Genomic DNA, 23,796 nt, shown 5'->3' with positions numbered 1-23,796 from the left:
GTGAGACAGGATACTGCACTAGATGGACAACTGGTCTGATCTAGCAAGGCTCTTCTGATATTGTAACCCCCCCCCACCTCAGATCAGTCTTTACCAGAATGGACTGCCATCCCAGCCAGGAAGGTTGGGTGCTTTGGACCTAGCACTTGCCATTGGCAATATATGTATTTAAAAATATCAACCTGCTGCTTAGTTAATTGGGTGGGGGTTGCCTTTTTAATTAAATGTTCTTTTCGTGATGGCCATTAGGTTAGGTGGCTTTTGAGAAGAATTAAGACACGTTTGCGGAGGAGAAATGGTCTGTCAGCCGTAGCCCACAATGGCGAAATGGAACCTCCATGTTCAGAGGCAGTGTGCGCGGAGAAGGGCTGTGGCCCCTGTCCTGTCGGTGGGTTTCCGGGAGGCCTTCTGGGAAGTAGCGGGCTTAATTTTAGGTTAATCAACTAAACATTGCCCGTACACTTTCTACTATCCCGAAATACCTTCTGCATCACGGGTCCCCCAGTGTGGTGTCCGGGGCGCCTACTGACACCTTTCCTGGTACCTGCCCAATGTTTTCGGAAAGTAGATGGGGCCAGGTGGAGCTTCCACCCAGCAGGGGTTTCTGATGGGCCTTTGGAGATTTGATGGGCTGTGAAGACTTTTTAAGAAGTTGCTTCAGCAGCAGCAGCAGATCTTCACTGTGTGGCTGGAAGTCAGCTGTGTGGGTATGCGAGGAAACATTTCAAAGCAATATGTTCATTTTCAAAAGGTACCCCGTTCAACAGAGCTCCTGGCTGGAATTTTGAAGAGTTCCTACGTGAGTCACATAAGGCCTCATTCCCTGACACTTTGTGGTTGGCGATGCCTCATGTGGCAGCCATTTTGTGGCTCCGCACACATCCTACGTCAAAGGTGACCTCAGGCTCAAAAGGGTTGGAACCCCCCCCCCACCTTCTACATCTTTTTGAGCTAACGCCTCAGTCTGTCCAAAAAAAGATGGGATGGAAACACCAAAAACTCCATACTGTGCAGCAGGGTGGGGTGGGGTGCTTTTTCAAACAAAGCCATTCAGACAGGCCTACAGTTCAGTCCCAATGTATTCAAATAAATTCAAATTTATTTACTAAAAGACATAAAGTTTTTTTTCCTTCTTCTTCAGACCAGAATAAGGAGCTGGACACAGATGTCTGTTGGTATATTTCACCTGAAAACAGTTTAAACAGTTGCAGCAATAATTGTGTGTGGGGAGGGGGGGAGGGCAGGAGAGGCGAGAGGAGGGGGGGGCGTTGAAGGTACTCATGACCTTTCCTCTTGGTCCTGCTTAATATTTCAAATGTCCTTTTTTTGGCAATAGGGAAGGAAGGAAAGTGAGGGGAACAGGTTACAGGTATATATATCTATATTTCCTTTTCAAAGTTCAAAATCTAGGTTCAGCCGTCATGAAATTTTACTCCATAGAAGAAATAGAACGACATTGTACAAATCACGTACGGAATCGACAGGAAGTGTAAAAAAAACCTGTATCTACAGCTGTAAACGTGGACTTTAGAAAACTCACAAGCCATTCACACCCCATCATTCGTGCTCCTCCTTTCTCTCTCCTGCTGGGCTGGTTGCAGAGCCTCCCCCTCTCAGTAGTCTTGGGAGCAAAAACTCTACTTTGTGAGCTCCTGGCATTAAAGTCGTGAGCGACCGATTTGGCGACTGCATCAATCTGTTTGCTCTGGAGCCGTCCTTAGCTGAGACAACAGTGTGTGAGCCGGAGGCTAAAAAGCTGTGAGCTGGCTCACACTAACTCAGCTTAGAGGGAACACCGACCCCCCCCCCCCCCCCCCCATATATCCTCTGCTCCAAACAGGATGGGCGATGGGTCCCGGAAGCCAAGTGGGGTCAGCCCTTGGACGGGAGACCACCACGGAAGTCCAGGGTTGCTATGCAGAAGCAGGCTATTGGCAAACTGCCTCTGAATGTCTCTTGACCCATGAAGGGTCACCACAAGCTGGCTGCGATTTGGTGGCCCTTTCCGCCCCCACCAAGCAGAGTACAGTCGTTCGGGGGGTGGGGTTCACGGCCAAGGCAAGACGGGAACTTCTGCCTCCCTCTTTTAACTGAGTGCCGAAAGGGCCGAGAAGGCCCAAAGAACTCTCTCTGTGTGTTCCCAGGGCGACGTCTGGCCTTGGCGCTTCCCAAACGGCAGCCCCCACCCCTTGCTGGACTACCGCCGCTGCCAAAGGGGAGTCTTTCGAGACCGGTTTCTGAAATGGGGAGCAGGTCTCTTGCCCTTCGAAGCAACGGAGTCACAAATTCCATCAAGCAAATCGAACCCTCCTCTTCCGTCACACCCGGCCCCTGCGCTCCAAGCACTTTCTCTGCTGCTGATTTTAGGGATGCCCTGAGGGGGGTTCTGGATTCGACCTGCCTCTGGAATACCCACCCTTCCGAGAAGATCAAAACAGTTGCTTTTCACTGGATTTTTGTTTCAATTTGTTTGCTGCTCTGAACAAATCATACTCACTTCAGGAGGGTAGCCGTGTTGGTCTGCCGTAGAAGAGCTGGGTTCGAGTCCAGATGCACCTGAGAGACCAGCAAGGTTTTTTTGGCTAGGAACTTTCAGGGGGTCACACCTGGAGCTTTGACTCTCAAAAGCTTTGTAACACCCCCCCCCAAAAAAATCTTGTTGGTCTTTGCAATGCTCCTGGGCTTGCATCTTGCTCTTCTAGTTTGGAAAAGTGAAGAAATACAGGGAAGCATCATGCCACAGTTCAGCATACCATGAAGGGTGGGTAACTGGCCGGAGCCAGGGGGTCTAAACAGGGCTGGGTGCCCGCTACAAAAAATTTAAATCCCATGCCAAGATGGCCCAGCTTCTGCTGCATTCTGCAACCTGGGTAAATCGCACAAGTAGCGCAAATTTGCATCATTTACTCTGCTACTCCGGGAAAGTGGCATGAAGCTATACAGGCCACTGGAAGCTTCCACTGCCCTCAATCACACACTGGAAATCTATTCAGCGAGATGGTTCCCTCATTTCGTATTTTGACAGGACATGGCAATGCCTGTCTTCATGCCTATAAGGACTAGAAACTTGCTTTTTAAAAAACAAAAAGCTGAGGTCCCCAGGGAGCTGGGTTCTGCATCCAGTGCCATGTTCTGTGCCTTTCCCCAGCATTTTACAGAATTGTGGCCCACACAAACAGAGTGGAGTGATCGGGTTTATGTCTGTGCGATTGTAAAATCCTGGGCTCTTCGAAAGCTTTCTAGATCAGTTACCGTGTTTATAAGGCTGGTGCTAAAATGGAACTGGGGAGGGGGGAGAGAGCTGAAACCACCCAGTTTTAGATGCACCCCTCCCACCGGCCTTCTGGTAACTGGCACTTTTTTAAAAAAAAAAAACATCCGCTGAGATTTTTAAGGAAGCTGGCTGGATAAATAGAAATTTCTCTTCCCAGAGTACAAGGTCATCTTTTTTTTTTAATGCACCTTAAAAACAACTGAGAAAGAATAATGGAGAATGAAGACCTCCCTAATCCCCCCCCCCCAGTTTTATAACCATCCATCCGGACCACTGGCCCAGAAGGAAGGGAAATATCCGGCCACCTGACTTCAGCCCATAGATAGTTTGGTGCTAGAAGACACATTTTGAACACATGCAAGCTCTCAGTTCAGTCCCTGGTCATTCCCATGGCAGGATGGGGAAAGCGGGTCGACAGAAGACCTCAGAAACGTGCCCCTGGCCAGAGCACACCAAATTGGCTCTGTTGAGCCCCTGCCCTTATTCCCAATCGGTTTAGTAGAGCCCTGTTTCCCAGCCTATAGAAGCCCTTTTGGCCTTGCGGCTCAAGTGTCTTCAGCGCCTACCTCTGCGTCGACGGCTCCGCTTCTGATGCTCCGATTGCTCGGAAAACACTGCTTGCACGCACACTTTCACACACACACACTCACGTACACAACAACAGGAATGTCTTAAGTATAGAATCAAGTCCTGGCATATTTCAAACGAGCTGAGCGGAAGATCACGCCTAGCAATTGTTTTGTAAAAAGAGATCTTTTGGTCAAATGACTACCCTTGGCATGTTGGGCATTCTAACCGCGGGAACAAGACAGTGTGTGCTTTATAGCCGACGTGGGGATTAGGAACAAGAGGGTTGAGGGGTTGGGGTTGGGGGGGTGGCCCGAGGGCTTCTCAGATGGGGCAGGGCCCAGGCGTGCTGGCAGGGTGCCTACCTGCCCCATGGGGTCCCACTGAAAGCCTTGGCAATTGCAATAGAGCTTGTAAAGCAGGGTAAGGGGAGGGACTTTAAGAGGATCGAGAGGGAGGGGAAAACCTCAGGTCCAGGAGAAGGAGATGTAACGGCACGGGGACAGGAGCAAGGTCAAGAGCTACTTAAGGACTCCCCCCCCCCCACATGGCCTGCACAGGAACTCCCTGGAGGCATGTAGCTGGCCGTTCTGGGAACAGACCAAGAGGACCCTGGGTCCAGTCCAGAAAGCATTTCTTCGGATCTCAGGATTAGCCTCAAGATGTGGTTAGGACTACCAGGTTTGATGGCCCTTTAAAGAAAAAGGGGAAGGGAGGGTGTATCCCGGGCAATAAGACAGAAAATGGAACCTCCAGGAACAGAGGCAGTAGAGCCCGAAGTCCCAGAGGCTGGGGAGGAGGGACCAAGAAAAGCCGCCTCCCTGAAGCCTCACGTGGGAGACCCCGTCCCTTGCTGGCAAAAAAAAAAAGGAGACCGGTCTGATCCAGCAGTGAGGATTGGAGCCGGTCGGTCTGTTCCGCAGCAGAATGGAAGGAAACAGGGGGGTGGGTGGGTGGGAAGAAAGGACCCGAAAGGGTTAAAGGGAGGAGCGGGATCTTACCAAGAAGAGGCGGAGGGTTTGGGGAAGGGGAGGCAGGCTGACATTTCAGAGAAACAGTTCAAAAGTAACCAGCCGGATCTTTGGCTGTGCAGGTCTCGACGGTTTGCGGTAGAGAGATGGAGAGATAAGAGCTATCTGTTGCATACTGGTTGGTCTGTCCATCGAAGAGAATTCTTCTGCAGCGAGAGGTTGCTTGCATCGGCATGGGTTTCTTTGAGCATACCCATTGGAAATGTCTAGCTGTGGAATAGTCACAAGAGTTCGAGTCTGTTTGGCAGTGTTGCAAGCCTTAAGAGGGTTTTTCCTTCTGGGTTTGTCTGTCTGTTCCTTACACGGAAGGGTTTCTGCGCAGTTTGCCCTCTGCGGGATCTGGAGAATTTGGCAGCTGAGCAGAGAAATCTTCCCCCCCCCTCCTTGCTTCCCAGAGTTGGGGGGCAAAGCCACGGCGTCATCCTACAAAGGCACTTCCCGTCCACGTCAGGCCCGGAGGAGGACGGTGCCTTCTCTGCCTTATTCCGCCTTTGCTGGCGGCAAAATGCTTCTGTCCTCGTGGCCAGCCCTTGGTAGGCGCCCGAGGCATCTGTCCGAAGGCCAGGCCTTTCCACATGGGATCAGGCGCTATCTGTGGCCGCAATTCTACTTACCCCCAGCCAACCACTGAAGAGGGAAGGAAGAAGTTTGGTCCTGCAATTCTGTTCTCACTTTTAAAAAAAATACAGTGCCTGTAATATATATATATTATATATATATTATATATATATATAGAATTTTGTATGTATATACATCTATTTTAAATTTAAGTCAGCGTTTGGTGGGCGCAGAGAGGTGCATCCGAGCTGTTTGATTGGTCCACATGCCCTGTCCCTAAGCCGGAGAGCTGTCCATGGTCCTGAAAGGCCCGTGGGTATGTGTGGTTTCCCCTCACAAATGGCGGCTCCTTTCTCAGTGGATGGAATTAAATTTTTTTTCCTCCCCCCTCCCCCCCCCTGAGAAAAGGTGGGGGAATAATAGTTCTTGGATCTCTTCTTTAAAACGAAAGAAATTAAGTGGAAGAGGAAGGTTACCTTCACCTAGATGGTAAAGAAGAAGAGAGGTTAAAACGATTCACATTCCAAAAGCAGGGTGGGGGGGTTGCTTCCCCTTACCGATGGGGATAACCTAGCAGTTTGGGTGGGGTCACAAGCAATGCTCCCTCTCAGCTGTGGAGTCTTGTGAGCAAAAATTCTACTTTGTGAGCTGCTGGCCTTAAAGTAGTGAGCGACCGATTTGGCTACTGCGTAAATCAGTTTGCTCTGGAGCCATCCTTCCTGAGCTAAGACGAAAATGTGCGAGCCGGAGGCTAAAAAACTGTGAGCTAGCTCACACTAACTCAGCTTAGGGGGAACACTGGTCACAAGGTAGGTGTTGTGGCTCAGCGTATCCCGTGCGGGATCTTGTTTAACACCACTGAAAAATGACTCTTGGGAGCAGGCTAGGGCAGATCTCTCCGTGCCTGAGACCTCGGAGAGCCAATCAGTTGCTCTAGTGTAGAGCATTTAATTAACCTACTTGAGGTTCTCCAGGTTGATGAGCCATCTTCTCTCTGTTCTGCTGCGCCTCTCTCTCTCTCTCTCTGTGTTTTTTAAATGTGCAAGATCTTTCCCATCCCCACATGGGGAACTGGGGATTGGAAGACATTCACTAGACAATGAATTTGTGTGAAATCACTTCCCTGAAGGAACTGGTTCTCCACTCCCCAGCGGAGGGAAAGGACGAGCTTCTCGCCTTACCTTTGTGAGCAGAGAGTCCGTCACAAAATGCAGACCCTCGTCAGTAGGGGTGGCTGCCGTCCTTGGGCCGTTTCAGCTGCACCTTCAGCCTCTTCATGCCGATCTGGAAACCGTTCATGGCCTGGATGGCTGTTTGGGCACTGGAGGGATTGTCAAAACTCACAAAGCCTAAACAACGGGACAGGACAGGGGGAAATTCCGGTTCAGTATTTATTTATCTGTCTTACCCACAGTCCGCCTTTCTCACTGGGCTCAAGGTGGACCACGCAGAAGGAAGTCAATATAAGCGACAGGATGGAACACTCGTTAAAACAATGCAATGGGATTTAGATTCTAGAGGTCACTTAGGGTCCAAGGACAACTAGCAATTCATTCTGAGGAACTTGTGCTGAAATATCTATTGGAGGACAAATCCATTGCAATATCAAGGAATGTTGCTAAATTTCTTTTTATTGCATTTGCAAAGCGCAAGCTCCTCCTTAATACTATTTATGATGTCTCCTCTCTGTAATGTTTTGGTAACCTGGGTTTGCTTTTTTGATCCTGTATGCTGTTTGATGGGTCTTTGACCGTAATAAATAATGATGATGATGATGAATGAACTCCTACACCTCTTTTTCTACGAAATGACCCCTGCACCTGACCAAAAGTGTGTTATGAGTTGTGGGCTGTTTGATTCCAGCTGCATGCAGGTGTGATTTGAACGGGCACCGTGGTATATAGGCAAAGGAGGCTTCTGTCTCCCCCTCCCACTGTTTTGCCAACCTGAAATGGCCCCAGGCTGGTAATATTCACCCCAACGGGTGCCAGCGGTTTCCCTGTTGGGACGAATATTACCAGCCTGGGGCCATTTCAGGTTGACAAAACAGTGGGAGGGGGAGACCTTTCCATGGGGGGGGGACGACTCTTCCATGATGGTCTCCCGTGCAACGTGACATACACCCACCCTTCCCCTTCCCTCGCTTACCGAAACATTTGCTCTGGTTCGTGGCCCGGTCCATGAACACTTTGGAAGAGATGATGTTCCCGAAAGGAAGAAACATTTGCATCAGCTCGTTGTCCCCAAACTCTTGAGGGAGGTGATAGATGAAGAGGTTGCAGCCCTCTGGGCCTTCCGTCGGGATGCAAGGGGTCGTGGGGGAGCAAAGCCCCACCCAGGCAGGAAGAGGGAAACGAAGAGACAATCCGTCATTAAGCACATGTACGTCACACGCGCCAGGCTCATGGCTGAAATGGCAGAGGGCAAGGGGCGGAGGCACCTCCTTGTACCCTTTAATGAAGGGCTGTGGGGTCTCCCCAGTGTACTCCGTCTTGCTAGGGAGGTGGAGTCCCCCGCTGCCAGGCCCAACCTACCCACCACCAATCAGCTGGCCGGCGAGGGGGAATTTACCTCCAAAGATGCAGCGACGTGTCTACATCACTGCCCACGTGACTCGGAAGTGACATCATCACTTCCTGGACATCAGGGCGACGGTCTGGTGTTTGGGCAAAAACTCTATGGTAGGAGCAATTTACCATAAAGGTTTTGCTCCGATACCAGAGCGTCACCGACGATGTTCCCGAAGTGATCATGTCACTTCCGGCTCACGTGGGCTATGATGTAGACACGTCGCTGCATGTCAGCTGCTGGGAAGTCCCCCCATCCCCCGCCTGTTGCCAGGAGGGGCCTTGCCCCTAAACTCTCTACCCCACCCCCCAGCCATAGGAGCAGAGGAGACTCACCTTCTCGTTGCTGGTGCTGGAGTATCGGCAGTGGCTGCGGAATTGCCTGAGCTACTGGAGTGATGGTCGCTGCCGGGTACACGGCTGTGCGGGGCGAGACGGGAAAGGTAGGGTTAGTGGGGGAGAGAGGATCACGAAAGGGACTCCGAGCAGGGACGGCCTAGAGGGTGCCCAGCCTGCCTGCTGTTATCTTACAGCTTTTTGCCCAGGGGTCCTCAACCCTTTTGAGGACGGTGGGCACCTTTGGAATTCTGACACAGTGTGGTGGGCACAGCCACAAAATGGCCGCCACGGGAAGCAGAGCCAGCCACAAAATGGCTGCCGCAGCGGCTAACAGAGCAATGTTTTTTTAAAAATCCAATCAAATCCCCCAACAGCCAATCAGTCTGCTTGGCAAAAGCCTTACCTAGCTCTGCCCACTTTTTAAACACACTTGGCGGGTGCTGTGCCACCCATGGGAGCCAAGTCGTGGAACCCCCCTGTTTTGGCCTCGCTAACTTGTGTCAGGTGCTCGATATTTAGCCTTCTCTTTGTGTTAACAGGAAACAATGGAAATACCTAGGAAGCTTTAAAAACACTCAATTTTAATCCGAATATTCTTGTCTTGCACCTGGCGGCATATTGTGCAAGTCCGGATTATGGTACTTTGATTATGATGGCCTCATATCCTCTGTGTGGCCTGAATGCCTCCTTGAATTAGAATTCCACCCTGGGCCGAGAGACAGATGCAGACCGGAAGGACCTTCGTCAAGATAGGTTCAGACGTTTTATGTTTGGGGTCAGGTTTAACTTCTTGTTCTTCGTTAGTAGCGATGCCTGGGTTCTTTGATATCCTTATGTGACATGTCCTGGGCTGCTCCTGCATTCCAGGTGACACATGGCTTTCTCTGGGAAATGTGCTCCCACCTATATCTTCCTCCACCACACAAACAACTGGGCTGAACTTCCTGCCTAGGAATTAAGATCACAGGGAGAGGCCCTCTGGTGGGCACATGAGAGAAGGCCTTTTCAGTAGGGCTACCCCCCCGGGGGGGGGGGGAAGGTCCCCCCGCTCAAAGGGCCCCCACCCCGCCAGTCCGGATCTAGCTGGCGGGGAGAACTCCACTCCCGCAGTGGCCAGATTGGGCCAACGTGCCCGGCGTGATCATGTCACCCAGAAATGACATCACGCTGGACACGTCGCCGGGCAACGCTCTAGCAATCACCCTGAAAACTCTATTGTACCATAGAGTTTTCAGGGGGGTTGCTAGAGCGTCGCCCGGCGACATGCCCACCGTGATGAATGGGACCACCGCTCCCCCGCTGCAGCCAGTAAGCCACTTGGCAACCCTACTTTTCAGTGGCAGCCCCGTGACTATGGAACAACCATCACAGGGAGGCGTGCCTGGCCCCCTCAGAGTCAACCTTCAGGAGGCAGTTGAAGACAGTTTTATTTAGGACTGCATTTAATTAAAGCAGACCGACATTGTCATGTTAAATTTTGGTTTTATGTATTCTTATTGTGCTTTGTGTGTTTTATTTTATATTGTAAGAAGCCTTGAGCTCCATCAGGAAGAAATGGAGCTAAGAAACGTTTAAGATAAACAAATAATAAACTAACTTCTCCTTGCCATGAGAGCCTCCTTGCAAATGTGCCAACAGACAGGAGAAATTCCGGGGGCATCATTCCGCTGAGGCTAAAACAAAAAGTGCTTTGTGGCAGCTGAAAGACTAACGCAAACATTGGGGGGAGAGCTTTGGGTAAGCCAGAGAGGAGGAAGAAAGACTGATTTACAGACTGTTAACATTCTGCCTTGCAGGGCGCTCACAAAGAGGTGTGTTCAGGAGACTTTCTTCCTTTCCACTGGGACCCTAATGGCAGATGGGGTGACGGGGGGGGGGCACCTATTCATAAACAAAAGAGGCACTAAATTCTGCACACACAAAACGCTTTGCTAGATTTGCACATTTCGGCATTTTATTCAAGCCAGTGCCCAACTCTGCAAGCACAGATCCATAAAAAAAAAAATTCAGGAGATTACATTATTATTAAAATGAATTAAAGATGAAACGTGAGGACCCAGTTCATGGTTCTTTGTGTAAAAAATAAATGAAAATGCATGGGGGGGTGGGGTGGACCCGAAAGTTGTTTGTTTGAATTCATTTCCTTGGCTGTCTGATTTAGAAAGGATTTTCCTGGCTCGTGCGTTCCTGCTACTGGGTGTGGGGGGGTGTTGTTTCTGTTCCACGTCTGTTTCGCTTCCTCTAGTTCTCAAGTCAATATCACATTGCTGCATGCCCAGCACAAAAACCTGCAGTTTAAATCTGCAGGGAGATATGCCAGACATAACTCGATGTACTATCAATTTGACCACTAGAGGGAATAAAACATGCACAGAACAGGGAGAAAAAAACCCAAGACAGCGGGAACACACCACCAACAAAAATGAGAATTTGGAAGAGCCCCTATTATGATCACACACGAGTCCACCAAGTGAGGTGCCATTTTATAGTACGGAGCTGAAAAGCAAATCAGGAAATCCCAAGATGAGACCCACCCTCCCATCACCACTAGATCAGCCTACAGAATCTAGTGCTGGGGTGTTGAACCCATTTGTTACGAGGGCTGGATCTGACATCAATGAGACATTGTTGGGCCGGGCCATGTGTGTCATAAAATGTAATGCCAGGCGGCGGAGATATAAACTTTATAAAGGACACAATCACAAAGGGGTTTCCCCGCCCCTTAAAATAAAGTCATGCTTAAAACATTAGCACTCTTGCAGTATTTTGTTTATTTAACAGTGTCTGAAAACTGACACCTCTTGCTCTGAATTATTGCATCAAAATGTCTGTGCTGTTGCAATCTTGAGTTTGCTGTTCAGGTGTGTATCTGTAAGCTGCAAACCTATGATGACGGAGCAGCAGCAGAACAGGAAGAAGAAGCAGAAGACTGCCAGTTTTACTGCTGGCCTGATAGAAGCCCTCCGGGAGCCTGATCGGGCCCCCGGGCCGCATGTTTGACACCCCTGATCTAGAGCATAATGTGCTTTAAAAGTGCAGGTGCATAGGAAGAAATCATTCAACCCACGTGTACCACTGCCTGTTCATGGAAACGGGTGCTGATCGGAAACGTCAGGAGCTCTCAAAGAGTCCCTTGCTGTCACAGAAACTCTCCAAGTCCCTGGAAGATCTTTGCATACTTAGGGTTTCCCTGCTGTTTGGGTACTGAACCGCAATGTTTTTCTCTCCCAGTTTCCTTATGACATAATTTTTCTTTTCTTTTTTGGGGGGGTTATATTTTTCATATGTGTGTCCGTGCACGTGTGTGTGTGCGTGCACCTGGAAGTCGTGGCGACCTCTAGTGACTGACCCCTACTGGGGGCCTGGAGGATATTCAGAGAGGTAGCTGGATAAAGCCTGCCCCTGCCTCCTGCCTCTGGTATTCCAAGGAGGTCTCCCATCCAAGGACTTGCCAGGGTTGACCCTGCTTAGCTTCTGAGATCTGACGAGATCGGGCTTGCCTGGGCTATCCAGGTCAGGGCACGACATCATTTCCCCCCCATTTGTTGTGTCTCCTTGTTTTTTTCCCCTCATGGTTTCTCTATGCTTCCTTCAGCTACCTTCAATCCAATTTGAGAAAGCGCCAGAGAAACAACAAGGAAAACAAGGAAACACAAACAAATGGAAGAGGAGGATGTGAGAAAGCTCGGAGCAAAAACTGCCCCAAAGTCCGCAAAGGCTGGCTGACCCATAAGAAGTCCCAAGCGGTGCCATGGGGGAGGGAGTTCATCTTGCAATTCAACTATCATGGGGCTCTTTTTGTAGAAAAAGCCCAGCAGGAACTCATTAGCATAATAGGCCACACCCAACAGCAGGGACTCATTAGCATATTAGGCCACACCCTGACAACACAGCTCATTCGCATATTAGGCCACACCCCCATGTTACCAGAAGTGTGGTCATCCCTACCTTTTGCTTCTTATTCTCTTTACCTTGTTTGTTGTCAAAACCCAGGGCCTTTTGCATGTTAGGCCACACACCCCTATTTGTAGCCAATACGAATGAGTTTCTGCTGTTGGGTGTGGCCTATTATGCTAATGAGTCCCTGGTGGGCGTGGCCAACTTGGGAGCCAGCCGGAACTCCGTTCCTGTGCGTTCCTGCCCAAAAATAGCCCTGATGGAGACTGGCCATACAATGCAAAGGAAGAGCATTGACTCAGCACTGGTACCTGCATACTGCTGCACGCCGGTGAATGCTGGATGCAGAGTCTCTGCTACCGAAGGGTTCTGGGCTGCAGAAGGAGAGATTTAAGGGAAAGGAAATGAAAGGCTTGAGAAGAAAGGGGAAATGGGGCCTGCCTTGGAAGAGCTGGAAGTCCTAAAATTAGAACTAAAACGGCAAAGAAATTTCACACCAGTGTCCAAAATTAGCCCTGGAGATAGCGGAGAGAGCTGGTATTTAAATCCCAGATGCCATCTCATTTTTTAGACCCCCCTCCCTTTCTCCAGCTCTCCATTTTATCCTCTCCCAGCAGTGGTAAGTTAGGCGGAGAGAAGACTGCCTGGCCCAAGGTCACATTGTGAATCTCATGGCAGAGTGGGTACTCGAACCCCAGTCTCCCGGACTCTGGTCCCCTGCTCTAACCATTGCACCAGGCCTCTCCTGGTCTGCACCTGAAATTATTAGAATACTGGGGAAGGAAGGAGGGAAGGAAGGAAGTTATATTTATCTGCATTTCCTATCTGGAAGGAAGAAGTACATGTGGGTACTTCTTGGGCACCTTTCTGGCTTCGATCCACCAATGTCTTCTGGGTGCAGAAGTCATGACAGTGGTGGCCAGGGAAAGCAGAGCTGTGTGCAATCTGTGGATTCCTAGTGCCATGAATGGGGCAGCACCCACCCCCGTGCAAGAGGTCCGGTTGTGCCACAGCCCCATCCAGAGCTCTGGCTCAAGATTTTGGTCGCTTAAGGATCTCTGTGGCTTCTGTACTTACAAGCATACCAAGTCTTTTGCTTAGTAAAGCAAAGATCTTGTTGCCCCAATCCCTGCCCAGTGGAGTGGATGGTCCTCTCGCCTAACAGGGAAACCTTCAAAACACAATACTCGGCTATTCAGTTTTGTAGCCCAGATGTGAATGCTCAGAATTTTAGAATTTGATGTTCCAAGACACTGAACTGCCACCACCTCATTGGCTGGATTTTTATCTCACAGGATGGAAAACGTGGGTCTCCCTTCCGTTTTATCCTTACTTTGAAGTAGATTGGGATGACAGAGAGAGTGAGTGGCCCAAAGTCACCCACCTGGGTGGCCAGACAGCCTGGCGCAAAGCGTCCTGTCCTTTTAACAGACACTTGGTGAGGTGTTATTTACCAAGCCCTCTGAGGAAAGGCTGAGGGACTTGGGAATGTTCAGTCTGGAGAAGAGGAGGTTGAGGGGGGACAGGATTGCTCTCTTGCAGTCTTTGAAGGGCTGTCAGGGGAAGGCAGGGAGCTGTTCCTGTTGGCAGCAGAGGAGAGGACTCACAAGAATGGGTTTAAATTAAGGGCGGGAAGGTACTGGCTGGATATTAGGGGGAAAATTTTTTAACAGTCAGAGTTGTGCAATGGTGGAATAAGCTGTCTGGGGAGGTGGTGAGCTCCCCCTCACTGGCAGTCTTTAAGCAGTGGCTGGACAAACACTTGTCACTCAGGGATACTCTAGGCCAGTGTTTCCTCTAAGCTGAGTTAGTGTGAGCTAGCTCACATATTTTTAGCCTCCGGCTCACTCATGTTTGTCTTAGCTCCGTAAAGATGGCTCCAGACTGCAATGTTCCCTCTAAGCTGTGGAGTCTTGTGAGCAAAAATTCTACTTTGTGAGCTTACTGGTAGTAAAGTGGTGAGCAAGAGATTTGGCTACTCTATAAATTAGTTTGCTCTGGAGCCATCCCCCGTGAGCTCAGACAAAAATGTGTGAGCCGGAGACTAAAAAGCTGTGGGCTAGCTCACACTAACTCGGCTTAGAGGGAACACTGCTCCAGAGCAAACTAATTTGTGCAGTAGCCGAATCGCTTGCTCACAACTTTAACGCCAGTAGCTCACAAAGTAGAATTTTTGCTCACAGGACTACACAGCTTAGAGGGAGCATTGCTCTAGACCAGTGATGGCAAACCTTTTAGAGACCGAGTGCCCAAACTGCGACTCAAAACCTACTTATTTATCGCAAAGTGCCAACATGGCAATTTAACCTGAATACTGAGGTTTTACTTTAGAAAAAACAACTCATACATTAATTTAAGATAATCCAAATAAAGTAAGGAAAGCAATCCCAAATGCTTTCACTTACTTAAAATTATTTGGCAGAGAATTCGACACTTTAATGATGGTCTGGGCCTGGCTGGGGCGATGGCACGCGTGCCCACAGAGAGGGCTCTGAGTGCCACCTCTGGCACCCGTGCCATAGGTTCGCCACCACTGCTCTAGACTGATCCTGCACTGAGCAGTGGGTTGGACTAGATGGCCTGTACGGCCCCTCCCAACTCTGTGATTCTATGATTCTAAGTTGTTATTTACCTCTAGGCCATGAAAAGTTCCTGCTCTACCTTTCCACATGGAAAGGGACAGGGCATTTTGCGCCAGGCTTGTTGGTAACCCTATCCTCCAGTGAGTTTCACGAAGCAGGCACCTGCACCTTGGTCTCCCCAGACCGGCTTCACTGATCCCCAGGGCCGGAACGGGGTGGTTTAGCTGGCAAGCAGAGGGCTGGATATACCGCCCATAAGAGAAACCAAAATGACGTCCCCCCATAAGAGAGACCAAAAAGGCCGGGGAAAGTCCTCTTATCCCAACAGACTGCCCCTTTCTCCTGCTTGGTTTTACCTGTGCAAGGCATAAGCCCATTGGCATAAACAGCTTCCAGGGTGGGATGGCTGCTGGGGAGAGGCACCACTCCGGTGAAGCTGTTGGCGATCGGTGTGACCAACCCCGGGACGGCAGTTGTTCCCAAGAGGGGAGGAGAGTGTAACCCTGCAGACGGGAGAAAGAGACACCATCGCAAGGACAGAGATTACATCTTTAAAGCAAGGGAGACAACCTAGAATCACTTCTGCAGGGTCCAGTGCAAACACGCCTTTCCTCTGTGGGGCCAAGCGATGCCCAAACCGGGACCGATTCCCCACAAGCAGCTGTGCCGCCCTCGCTCTTCCTCCCCCCACCCCCGCTTGCGCTTGCATTGGTCAATTTCACACTATTCGCTGACCCACAGCTCCCCCTGATTTTCCCCGCGTCTTCTCGATCTCAAAAAACAAGGATCGAGAAGACGTGGGGGGAATCGGGGGGGGGCTGCGGGTCAAAATGCGGCCGCGCAGCGAATAGGTTGAAATTAAGCAATGCAAGCAGGGGAAATGGAAGAACGACGGCGGCACAACTGCTTGCAGGAAATCGGTCCCGGTGTTTTGAAGCAGACGCTGTGCATGGTGCTGACTGGTTAACACCCCCCCCCCCCCCCCAACCTCTCTCATATTAGGCGACACACCCCTAATGTAGCCAATCCTCCAAGAGCTTACAGTAGCCCCTGTAAGAAGAGCTCTGTAAGCTCTTGGAGGATTGGCTACCTTAGGGGTGTGTCGCCTCATATGCAAAGGAGTTCCTGCTACAAAAAGAGCCCAGTCTGACCTTGATGGCCCAGACTAGCCTGATCTCATCATGTCTCGGAAACTAAGCAAGGTCAGCCCTGGCCAGGTTGCTTGGATGGGAGACCACCAAGGAAGTCCAGGGTTGCGATGCAGGGGCAGGCAAGGGCAAACCATCTCTGTTCACCTCTTGCCTTGAAAACCCTCTGGGGTTGCCATAAGTAGGTTGTGTCTTGATGGCACTTTACACAGACCATAAAGAAGCAGGCAGTCCAGGGAAGCGTGGGGCCAGACAGACGTCCGAACTGAGGTTCAGTCCCCTGGGATCTTTTTCATTTCAGCCGCGAGGCTGGAATCAATCAATCTCTCTCTCTGTCTCTCTCTCTCTCTCTCTCTCTCTCTCTCTCTCTCTCTCTCTCTCTCTCTCTCTCTCTCTCTCTCTCTCTCTCTCTCTCTCTCTCTCTCTCTCTCTCTCTCTCTCTCTCTCTCTCTCTCTCTCTCTCTCTCTCTCTCTCTCTCTCTCTCTCTCTCTCTCTCTCTCTCTCTCTCTCTCTCTCTCTCTCTCTCTCTCTCTCTCTCTCTCTCTCTCTCTCTCTCTCTCTCTCTCTCTCTCTCTCTCTCTCTCTCTCTCTCTCTCTCTCTCTCTCTCTCTCTCTCTCTCTCTCTCTCTCTCTCTCTCTCTCTCTCTCTCTCTCTCTCTCTCTCTCTCTCTCTCTCTCTCTCTCTCTCTCTCTCTCTCTCTCTCTCTCTCTCTCTCTCTCTCTCTCTCTCTCTCTCTCTCTCTCTCTCTCTCTCTCTCTCTCTCTCTCTCTCTCTCTCTCTCTCTCTCTCTCTCTCTCTCTCTCTCTCTCTCTCTCTCTCTCTCTCTCTCTCTCTCTCTCTCTCTCTCTCTCTCTCTCTCTCTCTCTCTCTCTCTCTCTCTCTCTCTCTCTCTCTCTCTCTCTCTCTCTCTCTCTCTCTCTCTCTCTCTCTCTCTCTCTCTCTCTCTCTCTCTCTCTCTCTCTCTCTCTCTCTCTCTCTCTCTCTCTCTCTCTCTCTCTCTCTCTCTCTCTCTCTCTCTCTCTCTCTCTCTCTCTCTCTCTCTCTCTCTCTCTCTCTCTCTCTCTCTCTCTCTCTCTCTCTCTCTCTCTCTCTCTCTCTCTCTCTCTCTCTCTCTCTCTCTCTCTCTCTCTCTCTCTCTCTCTCTCTCTCTCTCTCTCTCTCTCTCTCTCTCTCTCTCTCTCTCTCTCTCTCTCTCTCTCTCTCTCTCTCTCTCTCTCTCTCTCTCTCTCTCTCTCTCTCTCTCTCTCTCTCTCTCTCTCTCTCTCTCTCTCTCTCTCTCTCTCTCTCTCTCTCTCTCTCTCTCTCTCTCTCTCTCTCTCTCTCTCTCTCTCTCTCTCTCTCTCTCTCTCTCTCTCTCTCTCTCTCTCTCTCTCTCTCTCTCTCTCTCTCTCTCTCTCTCTCTCTCTCTCTCTCTCTCTCTCTCTCTCTCTCTCTCTCTCTCTCTCTCTCTCTCTCTCTCTCTCTCTCTCTCTCTCTCTCTCTCTCTCTCTCTCTCTCTCTCTCTCTCTCTCTCTCTCTCTCTCTCTCTCTCTCTCTCTCTCTCTCTCTCTCTGCCTGAACTACTTTATGAGGCCGTTGTGCTGCCAGAACAGGAGCGGGGAACGACATATGCCTCTTCCATTTTTTTGTGCAACAGAATTTTTACAAAATTGAACAGATATACGTGTGCCACCCCTGGGCTGCGGACCTCGGGTTCCAACTTTTGTAAGTATCCACAATTCTTACTAGGCTTGGATCCCCAACAGCGTTAAGGCAGACAGAAGGATTCCCACCCACACGGCAGGACTTTCTCTCCTCCTGTGTCTCGCTACAGTCCATCTTTCCCCAGTGCAATATTTCTGGGGGTGGGGGTGGTGGATGGGACTGAAGTCAGTGGGGGAAGGGGAGGTGAAAAAGCCATGCTCAGCCGATGGAAGTCCTTCCATCTGCAGAAACACTCTGCTGGATCCAAGCCAATGGGTTGTTGAGATAAAAAGGAGGAGAGGTAACCTCTCTCTCCCAGAGACCGTGGGAAGGTCCTTTTGGACAGAGTAGGCGATGCTGAACTAGGTGGGCCAAAGCTTCCTGTTCCTCAGAAAGAAGATGCATGTCACACAAGGATGTCACACTGGAATGTGCAGGAACATTCCAGAAGAAGAAGAAGAAGAAGAAGAGGAAGAAGAGGAAGAAGAGGAAGAAGAGGAGGAGGCGGAGGAGGAGGAGGAGGAGGAGGAGGAGGAGGAGGAGGAGGAGGAGGAGATTGGAGTTATACCCCACCCTTCACTACCCGAAGGAGTCTCAGAGTGGCTCACAATCTCCTTTCCCTTCCCCTCCTGTGAGGTAGATGGGGCTGAGAGACCTCTTTTGAGAACTGCTCCTGAGAGAACAGCTCCGAGAGAACTTGTGACTGACCCAAGATCACACCAGCAGCTGCATGTGGAGGAGTGGGGAATCAAACCGTTTTCCCGGATTAGAGTCCGCACTCCTAACCACTACGCCAAAGTGGCTCTCCATCTCGGCATTGGCTCTAACATCTCGGTACCTTGGCCTAGCTATCTATACATTTTTATCTTTTCCTCTGGGCAAGACGTTCAGTGTGGCTTAGTTCTCCCTCCCCTATCCTGTTCTCACAATAACCCTGCAAAGTAGGCTAGGCCCAGAGAGAGAGCAATTGGCTTGGGTTTTCACAGTGACCTTCATGGCAGGGATCCGAACTCAGAACCTGGGGTGACAACAGAACTGCTACCTCCTGCAGGCTCCCTCCCCGCTGACCTTCGTACACAGAGGCCTACCTGAGGTTTGTGCAACAGGAGTGACGGGCAGACCGTTCAAGCTGACCGTGCCGATTTGTTGGATGTGGCACGGGGAGAAGGCGAGGCTCGGGCTCACGAAGCTCCCATGGGAAGCTGAGAGAACCGTTTGCTGCTGCATCAGCTGCAGAAGGAAGAGTAAGGAAGTAAATAAACGTGGGGAGACCCGAGAAAAATCAGGGAGGTGGGCGCTTGCGAGTAACCCCTTTTCTCTCTCCAGTTCCCTTCCCACTGTCTTTGCCAAACTAGACAAAAGAGTGTTTGAATTGGGAAATACCAGCCAGGCTTTGTCTCAGGTGAAGTGTAGAAAAAAGCAAGAGTCCAGGAGCACCTTAGAGACTAATAACATTTGTGGCAGGGGAGGAGCTTTCCTGAGTCACGGGTCATTTCTGCAGACAGATCAAGATGGGGAACCACGTTAGTCTGTCTGCAGCAGGAGAAAAGAGCAAGAGTCCAGGAGCACCTTCAATCAAGGTGTTCTATGCCGAGATCTTTAGAGTAGGTTCCGTATTATCAATTAAAGAAACTCTTAGATCAAGAGTAGGTCCAAGTTTAAGTAAAGTGGAGGTTATCTGAATGGAGTGGTCATTCCAGAAAGTTTTTGGTAAGATTTCTGGCTCAGAGGTCAGGTGGGTAAATGGGTAGGAAAAATCAGCAAAAGAAAAGAACCTTCAAGACTAACACAATTCGTGGCAGGGTAGGAGGTTTCTTGAGTCACCGCTCACTTCTTCAGGTGAAGTGTGTGTGTGTGTGTGTGTTTTGGGGGGGCGGAATTTCTCGCACATTCAATCAACCACCTCAGAGCAGTTATTCGCCCTCTTTGAGAGAAGCACATGGGAAGCACATGGGAAATTTGCATGAAGGGGGAAGAAGGATCTGTTGGTTTAAATAATGTCTCTCCCACTTTTCCCACCAGAGAAAACAGTTGATGATTCAGAAAACATCCTTCACATATTGAGATTGCCTTTACACTCATCAACAGAGAGACTGCTACGAGCCTTTAACTGGAACTCAATGCCAGGCAGACATCTAGGGGGAGGGTATGCCACAGAAACTGCTCTTTTCCAAGAACAGCTCTTATCAGAGCTACTGCTGGTCCAAGGTCATCCAGCCAGGTGCAAGTGGAGGAGTGGGGAATCAAACCTGGTTCTCCCAGATTAGAGTCCGCGCACTTAACCACTACACCAAACTGGCTCTCAACACACATACACACATACACACTGTTCATCCTTGCTACTCACAACCCATTGCCATGCACGCACTCAAGGAAACAGTGCTGCCTACCCTGTTTCCATTAACGGCAGATCTGTCCGGAGGCACATTGTGCCGGCGTCTCCTGCTTCTAACCCACCGGAGTGTGCGTGAACATTCCGTTAACACCTTGGCAGCTTAGCCAATGGCAAAGAAGACTTGGGGGAGATTCTTGATGTTCAGTAGCCAGAGCTTGGCAGAAATCTTGAAGGTTGTGACTGGAATCAAAGGTCTCCGCCCCCTTATTTATTTATGCATTGACTTCATTCATACCCTGCCAATCTCCCTGCTGGGGACCCACAGGGGCGACATCGTTCTTCTCTCCTCCATTCTTATCCTCACAACAACCCCATGAGGTGGGACAGGCTGAGAGTGCGTGACTGACCCAACGCCACCCAGCAGGATTCCATGGCAGAGCAAAGATCTGAACCCGGGTCTCCCAGATCCTAGTCTGACACTGTAACCACTGCATGTCACCCTTTGTTGAGTTTATCCGATTTGGTGAGAAAACTACCATCAGTTCCAATGATACATGTGTGTGCTCTGCAGGGGTCATTTCCTGCAGGAGCGCACAGGAGCAGAGCTCCGGCAGTAAAGAGCCCAGGGGGCGGGCACATGCCACAAGCCCCGCCCCCTGCTCCAGCAGCCCTCAGTCAGAGCAAGAAGCAGCCAGGTAAGTTGCAGAGCCCCCCCCCCGGCCCAAAACAGTCCAGTGGCACCTTTAAGACCAAGTTTTATTCAGGTACAAGCTCTCCCTCCTCTGCGAGGACAGATCTGCATGTCCCCCCCCCCCCTCCAATAGCTAGCAATCCAAAACAGTCCAGTGGAGCCTGAGCGGTGGGTGTTGCCTTCTGACACTTCCGGTGAAATCAGGGGGTGTGGCATATGCAAATAAGTCATGCTAATAACTTATGCTAATGAGCTCCTGCACCTCTTTTTCTACGAAACGACCCCTGGTGCTCTGAGCTCGGAGACCTCAGCTTCGCTTCCCAAGGATGATCAGATTTCAGAGGATTCTGTTTGGGATTTTTTTTTTTTTAGGTGATAGGGAAGCCATGACATTTATACATAATTGATGTCACAAACCTGAATTGGTTCTATTTCGGGGACAGGCTGCGGCAGAAAGTGCTGAACTGGATCCAGTTGAAAGGCCTTGAGTGCCTTGAGCGATCTTTCTCTGCCCAATATCCCCAGGGTGGTCCATTCCACATAAGGCGGCTGGATCCTGGTCAGGAATTTGATATCTCCTGGTGAACTTCATGCCATAGCTATTTCCCTTGGATTTAGTCTTTTGTACTCAACAGGCCACAATATTTGGGCACCAAATGAACCAGTTCGGTTTGTGAGTTTGGTGAGGCAGTAGTACAACCCCCTGGTGCACTAAGGACACCAAACTCACAGGGGATCTGCAGATGACTCAACTCTACCTGCCCTCGACGTTTGGTAAGAATTGGACTTATGGGGTCTGAGTTACAGCCCCCCAGAGAAGGTGCCCCCATGAAAGTGCTGTCTGGGGAAATGACAGGTGCAGGTTCAAGATGTTCAGGAGTGTATAGAATGGATTATATTCAAGCTAGAGACATCAAAGTCACAGGGCATCTCCCCCTGATACTCCTCTACATGCCCTCCAAGTTATGTGATGATTGGACTTAGAGGGTCTGACTTATGGCCCCCCAAAGAAGATGCCCCCAGGAAAGTGCTTTTGGGGAAAATGTCATGCTCAAGTTCAAAAGTGCAAGCTGCACACATCAAATCCACAGGAAACCTATTGGTGTTTCCAAGGCTGGAGAATACTCCTCCAGTTGCTTGGAAGTTTGGTAATCATTTAGTTTGAGCAGAGACAGTCTGTTTGGAAATGTATCTGTTCGTGAACCCCCACGAACCCCCACAAAGTGCTTGAAAGTCCATGGAAAGTTTGTGCCGGTTGACCTGCCATGAACTTTAGTTCATGAACCACAAACCGGCCAAAAGTTGTCACAAACCGTAGTTCGTGAGCTGGTTCATGCCCATCCCTAGTTTAGGATCGGGGGGGCATGGGTTCTACCTGATCGTGGGCTTTTCTGCACACTTGACTTACTCATGATTTTTTTGGGCAGTCAATTCACAAGCATTGGAATCCGTTTGGGCATGGTTATGCCACATGTCTGTCCTCCCTCTGCCTTTTCATAGTTGTGGAGTCAGTTTCACAGTGGTGGAGAGCCAACGTGGTGTCGTGGTTAAGAGCGGTGGACTAATCTGGAGAACCGGGCTTGATTCCCCACGCCTTCACATAAAGTCGTCTGGGTGACCTGGGGTCAGTCACAGCTCTCTCAGAGGTGTTCTCTCAAGAGCAGAACCAGAAATATTGCTTTTGGTTCTCAAAATGGAAGAAGTGAATATAACAAAGAGGACATTGATGTGGTACTTGATTACAATGGCTAGAATGACTTACGCTCAGTGTTGGAAACAAGAACGAACACCTGAGATTTGGGAGTGGATAAAAAAGTTGCTTTTTATGGTAGAAATGGATATATTGACAAGAAAACTTAACAACAAAGAGGCAGAAGAGTTCTTTGCAGACTGGATGGACTTTCAAGAGTACCTGGAGAAATATTGGGATGTGAAGAATAACCTATTTTGTTTTGATAATTATTAAGAATAACTCTGAAATAGTTGAATATATGAAGATATTAGTTAAAGAAAATGTTACCTGTTAAGTTTAGTTTTAGAGGAAAATGACGGATAAGAAGAGGGAGGATTTGGAGGGGGTGCGAGCACTGCGGGAAGCCAAAAGAAGGGGAGGGAGGGGAAAGGGGTATATAATGAATGATGAAATGTTTTAATGTTGGACATGTTGTTATATCCTGATAATAAAATGTTGCTTTTTTTAAAAAAAGAGCAGTTCTCTCAGAACTTTCTCAGTCCCGCCTACCAAACAGGGAGAGGAAGGTAAGCTGCGTTGAAACTCCTTCTGGTAGTGAAAGGTGGGTTATAAAAACCAACTCTTCTTCTTTATTTTCTTCCACACATGCCTCAGATAATCAGGATTTTCAAGGGAGGGTGCTGTCGTCATCAGTGGTGTCACAGCACACTAGGGTTGGCAGCCTGCAGGTGGGGCCTGGGGATCTCCCGCTTTTACAACTGGCCTCCAGCTGACAGAGATCAGCTCCCACGGAGAAAATGGCCGCTTTGAAGGGTGGACTCTGTGGCATTGTGCCATGCTGAGGCTCCTCCTCCCCCAAACCCCACCCTCTCCTGGCTCCATCCCCAAAGTCTCCAGGTATTTCCCAACCCAGACCTGGCAACCCTACAGCACACACACCCCTTTTAATTTTTTTGTGCATGCTTATATTGATATATCAATATCATGACTGTGTTGTTGTTTTTTTAAAAAGAAATTGGTACAAAAATAGCATTATATCAATACTAGTAAGGAAAGCCCGTCGTGGCGGTAGACGACGGGCCCTAGATAGGAAGGAAGGGCGAGTGGAAGGGAGGAATGGAGAAGAGGAGGTAGAGAGAAAGAGACAGAGTTAGAGAGGGGGGAAAGAGAGAAAAGGGGAGGGAGACAGAGTGGGGTTAATGGGATTATTTTGGAAAGAAAGGAAGGGAGAAAGCTAGGAAGGAAAGAAGGAAGGAAGGTAGATGGGTAGAAAGACAGAGATTGAAAGAGAGTGAATGGGAGGAAGGATAGTTGAGAAGGAAGAAGGGCAGAGAAACAGAGGTGGGAAACAGAGTGGGTGAGAGAGAGGATGTTGGGAGGGGAGAGAGAGAAAAAGGAGGGGGGGAGGGACCCGGCCTGGACTGGGGGT

General features: G+C 49.8%; 1 protein-coding gene across 3 annotated transcripts in view; it reads right to left on the bottom strand.

The window, feature by feature from the left end:
* Nucleotides 1-6,651: 6,651 nt before the first annotated feature.
* Nucleotides 6,652-23,796, bottom strand: part of CELF5 (CUGBP, Elav-like family member 5) — a 93,550-nt gene continuing 76,405 nt past the window's right edge. The window contains exons 7-12 of one of the 3 annotated variants that reach the window (XM_015411292.1): nt 18,737-18,878; nt 15,172-15,318; nt 12,545-12,607; nt 8,334-8,417; nt 7,579-7,722; nt 6,652-6,779 (exon numbers count right to left, since the gene is read on the bottom strand). In XM_015411292.1, coding sequence (XP_015266778.1) covers nt 6,652-6,779; nt 7,579-7,722; nt 8,334-8,417; nt 12,545-12,607; nt 15,172-15,318; nt 18,737-18,878 — 708 coding nt within the window. Of the gene's footprint in view, nt 6,780-7,574; nt 7,723-8,329; nt 8,418-12,538; nt 12,608-15,171; nt 15,319-18,690; nt 18,694-18,736; nt 18,879-23,796 lie in introns of those variants that run through there. The other 2 variants (XM_015411294.1, XM_015411293.1) reach the window with 2 other exon arrangements.

The sequence above is a fragment of the Gekko japonicus genome, unplaced genomic scaffold (assembly GCF_001447785.1).
Source record: "Gekko japonicus isolate JY-2015 unplaced genomic scaffold, Gekko_japonicus_V1.1 scaffold2190, whole genome shotgun sequence".
Taxonomy (NCBI): domain Eukaryota; kingdom Metazoa; phylum Chordata; class Lepidosauria; order Squamata; family Gekkonidae; genus Gekko; species Gekko japonicus.
This window is presented reverse-complemented; position numbering and strand designations above follow the sequence as displayed.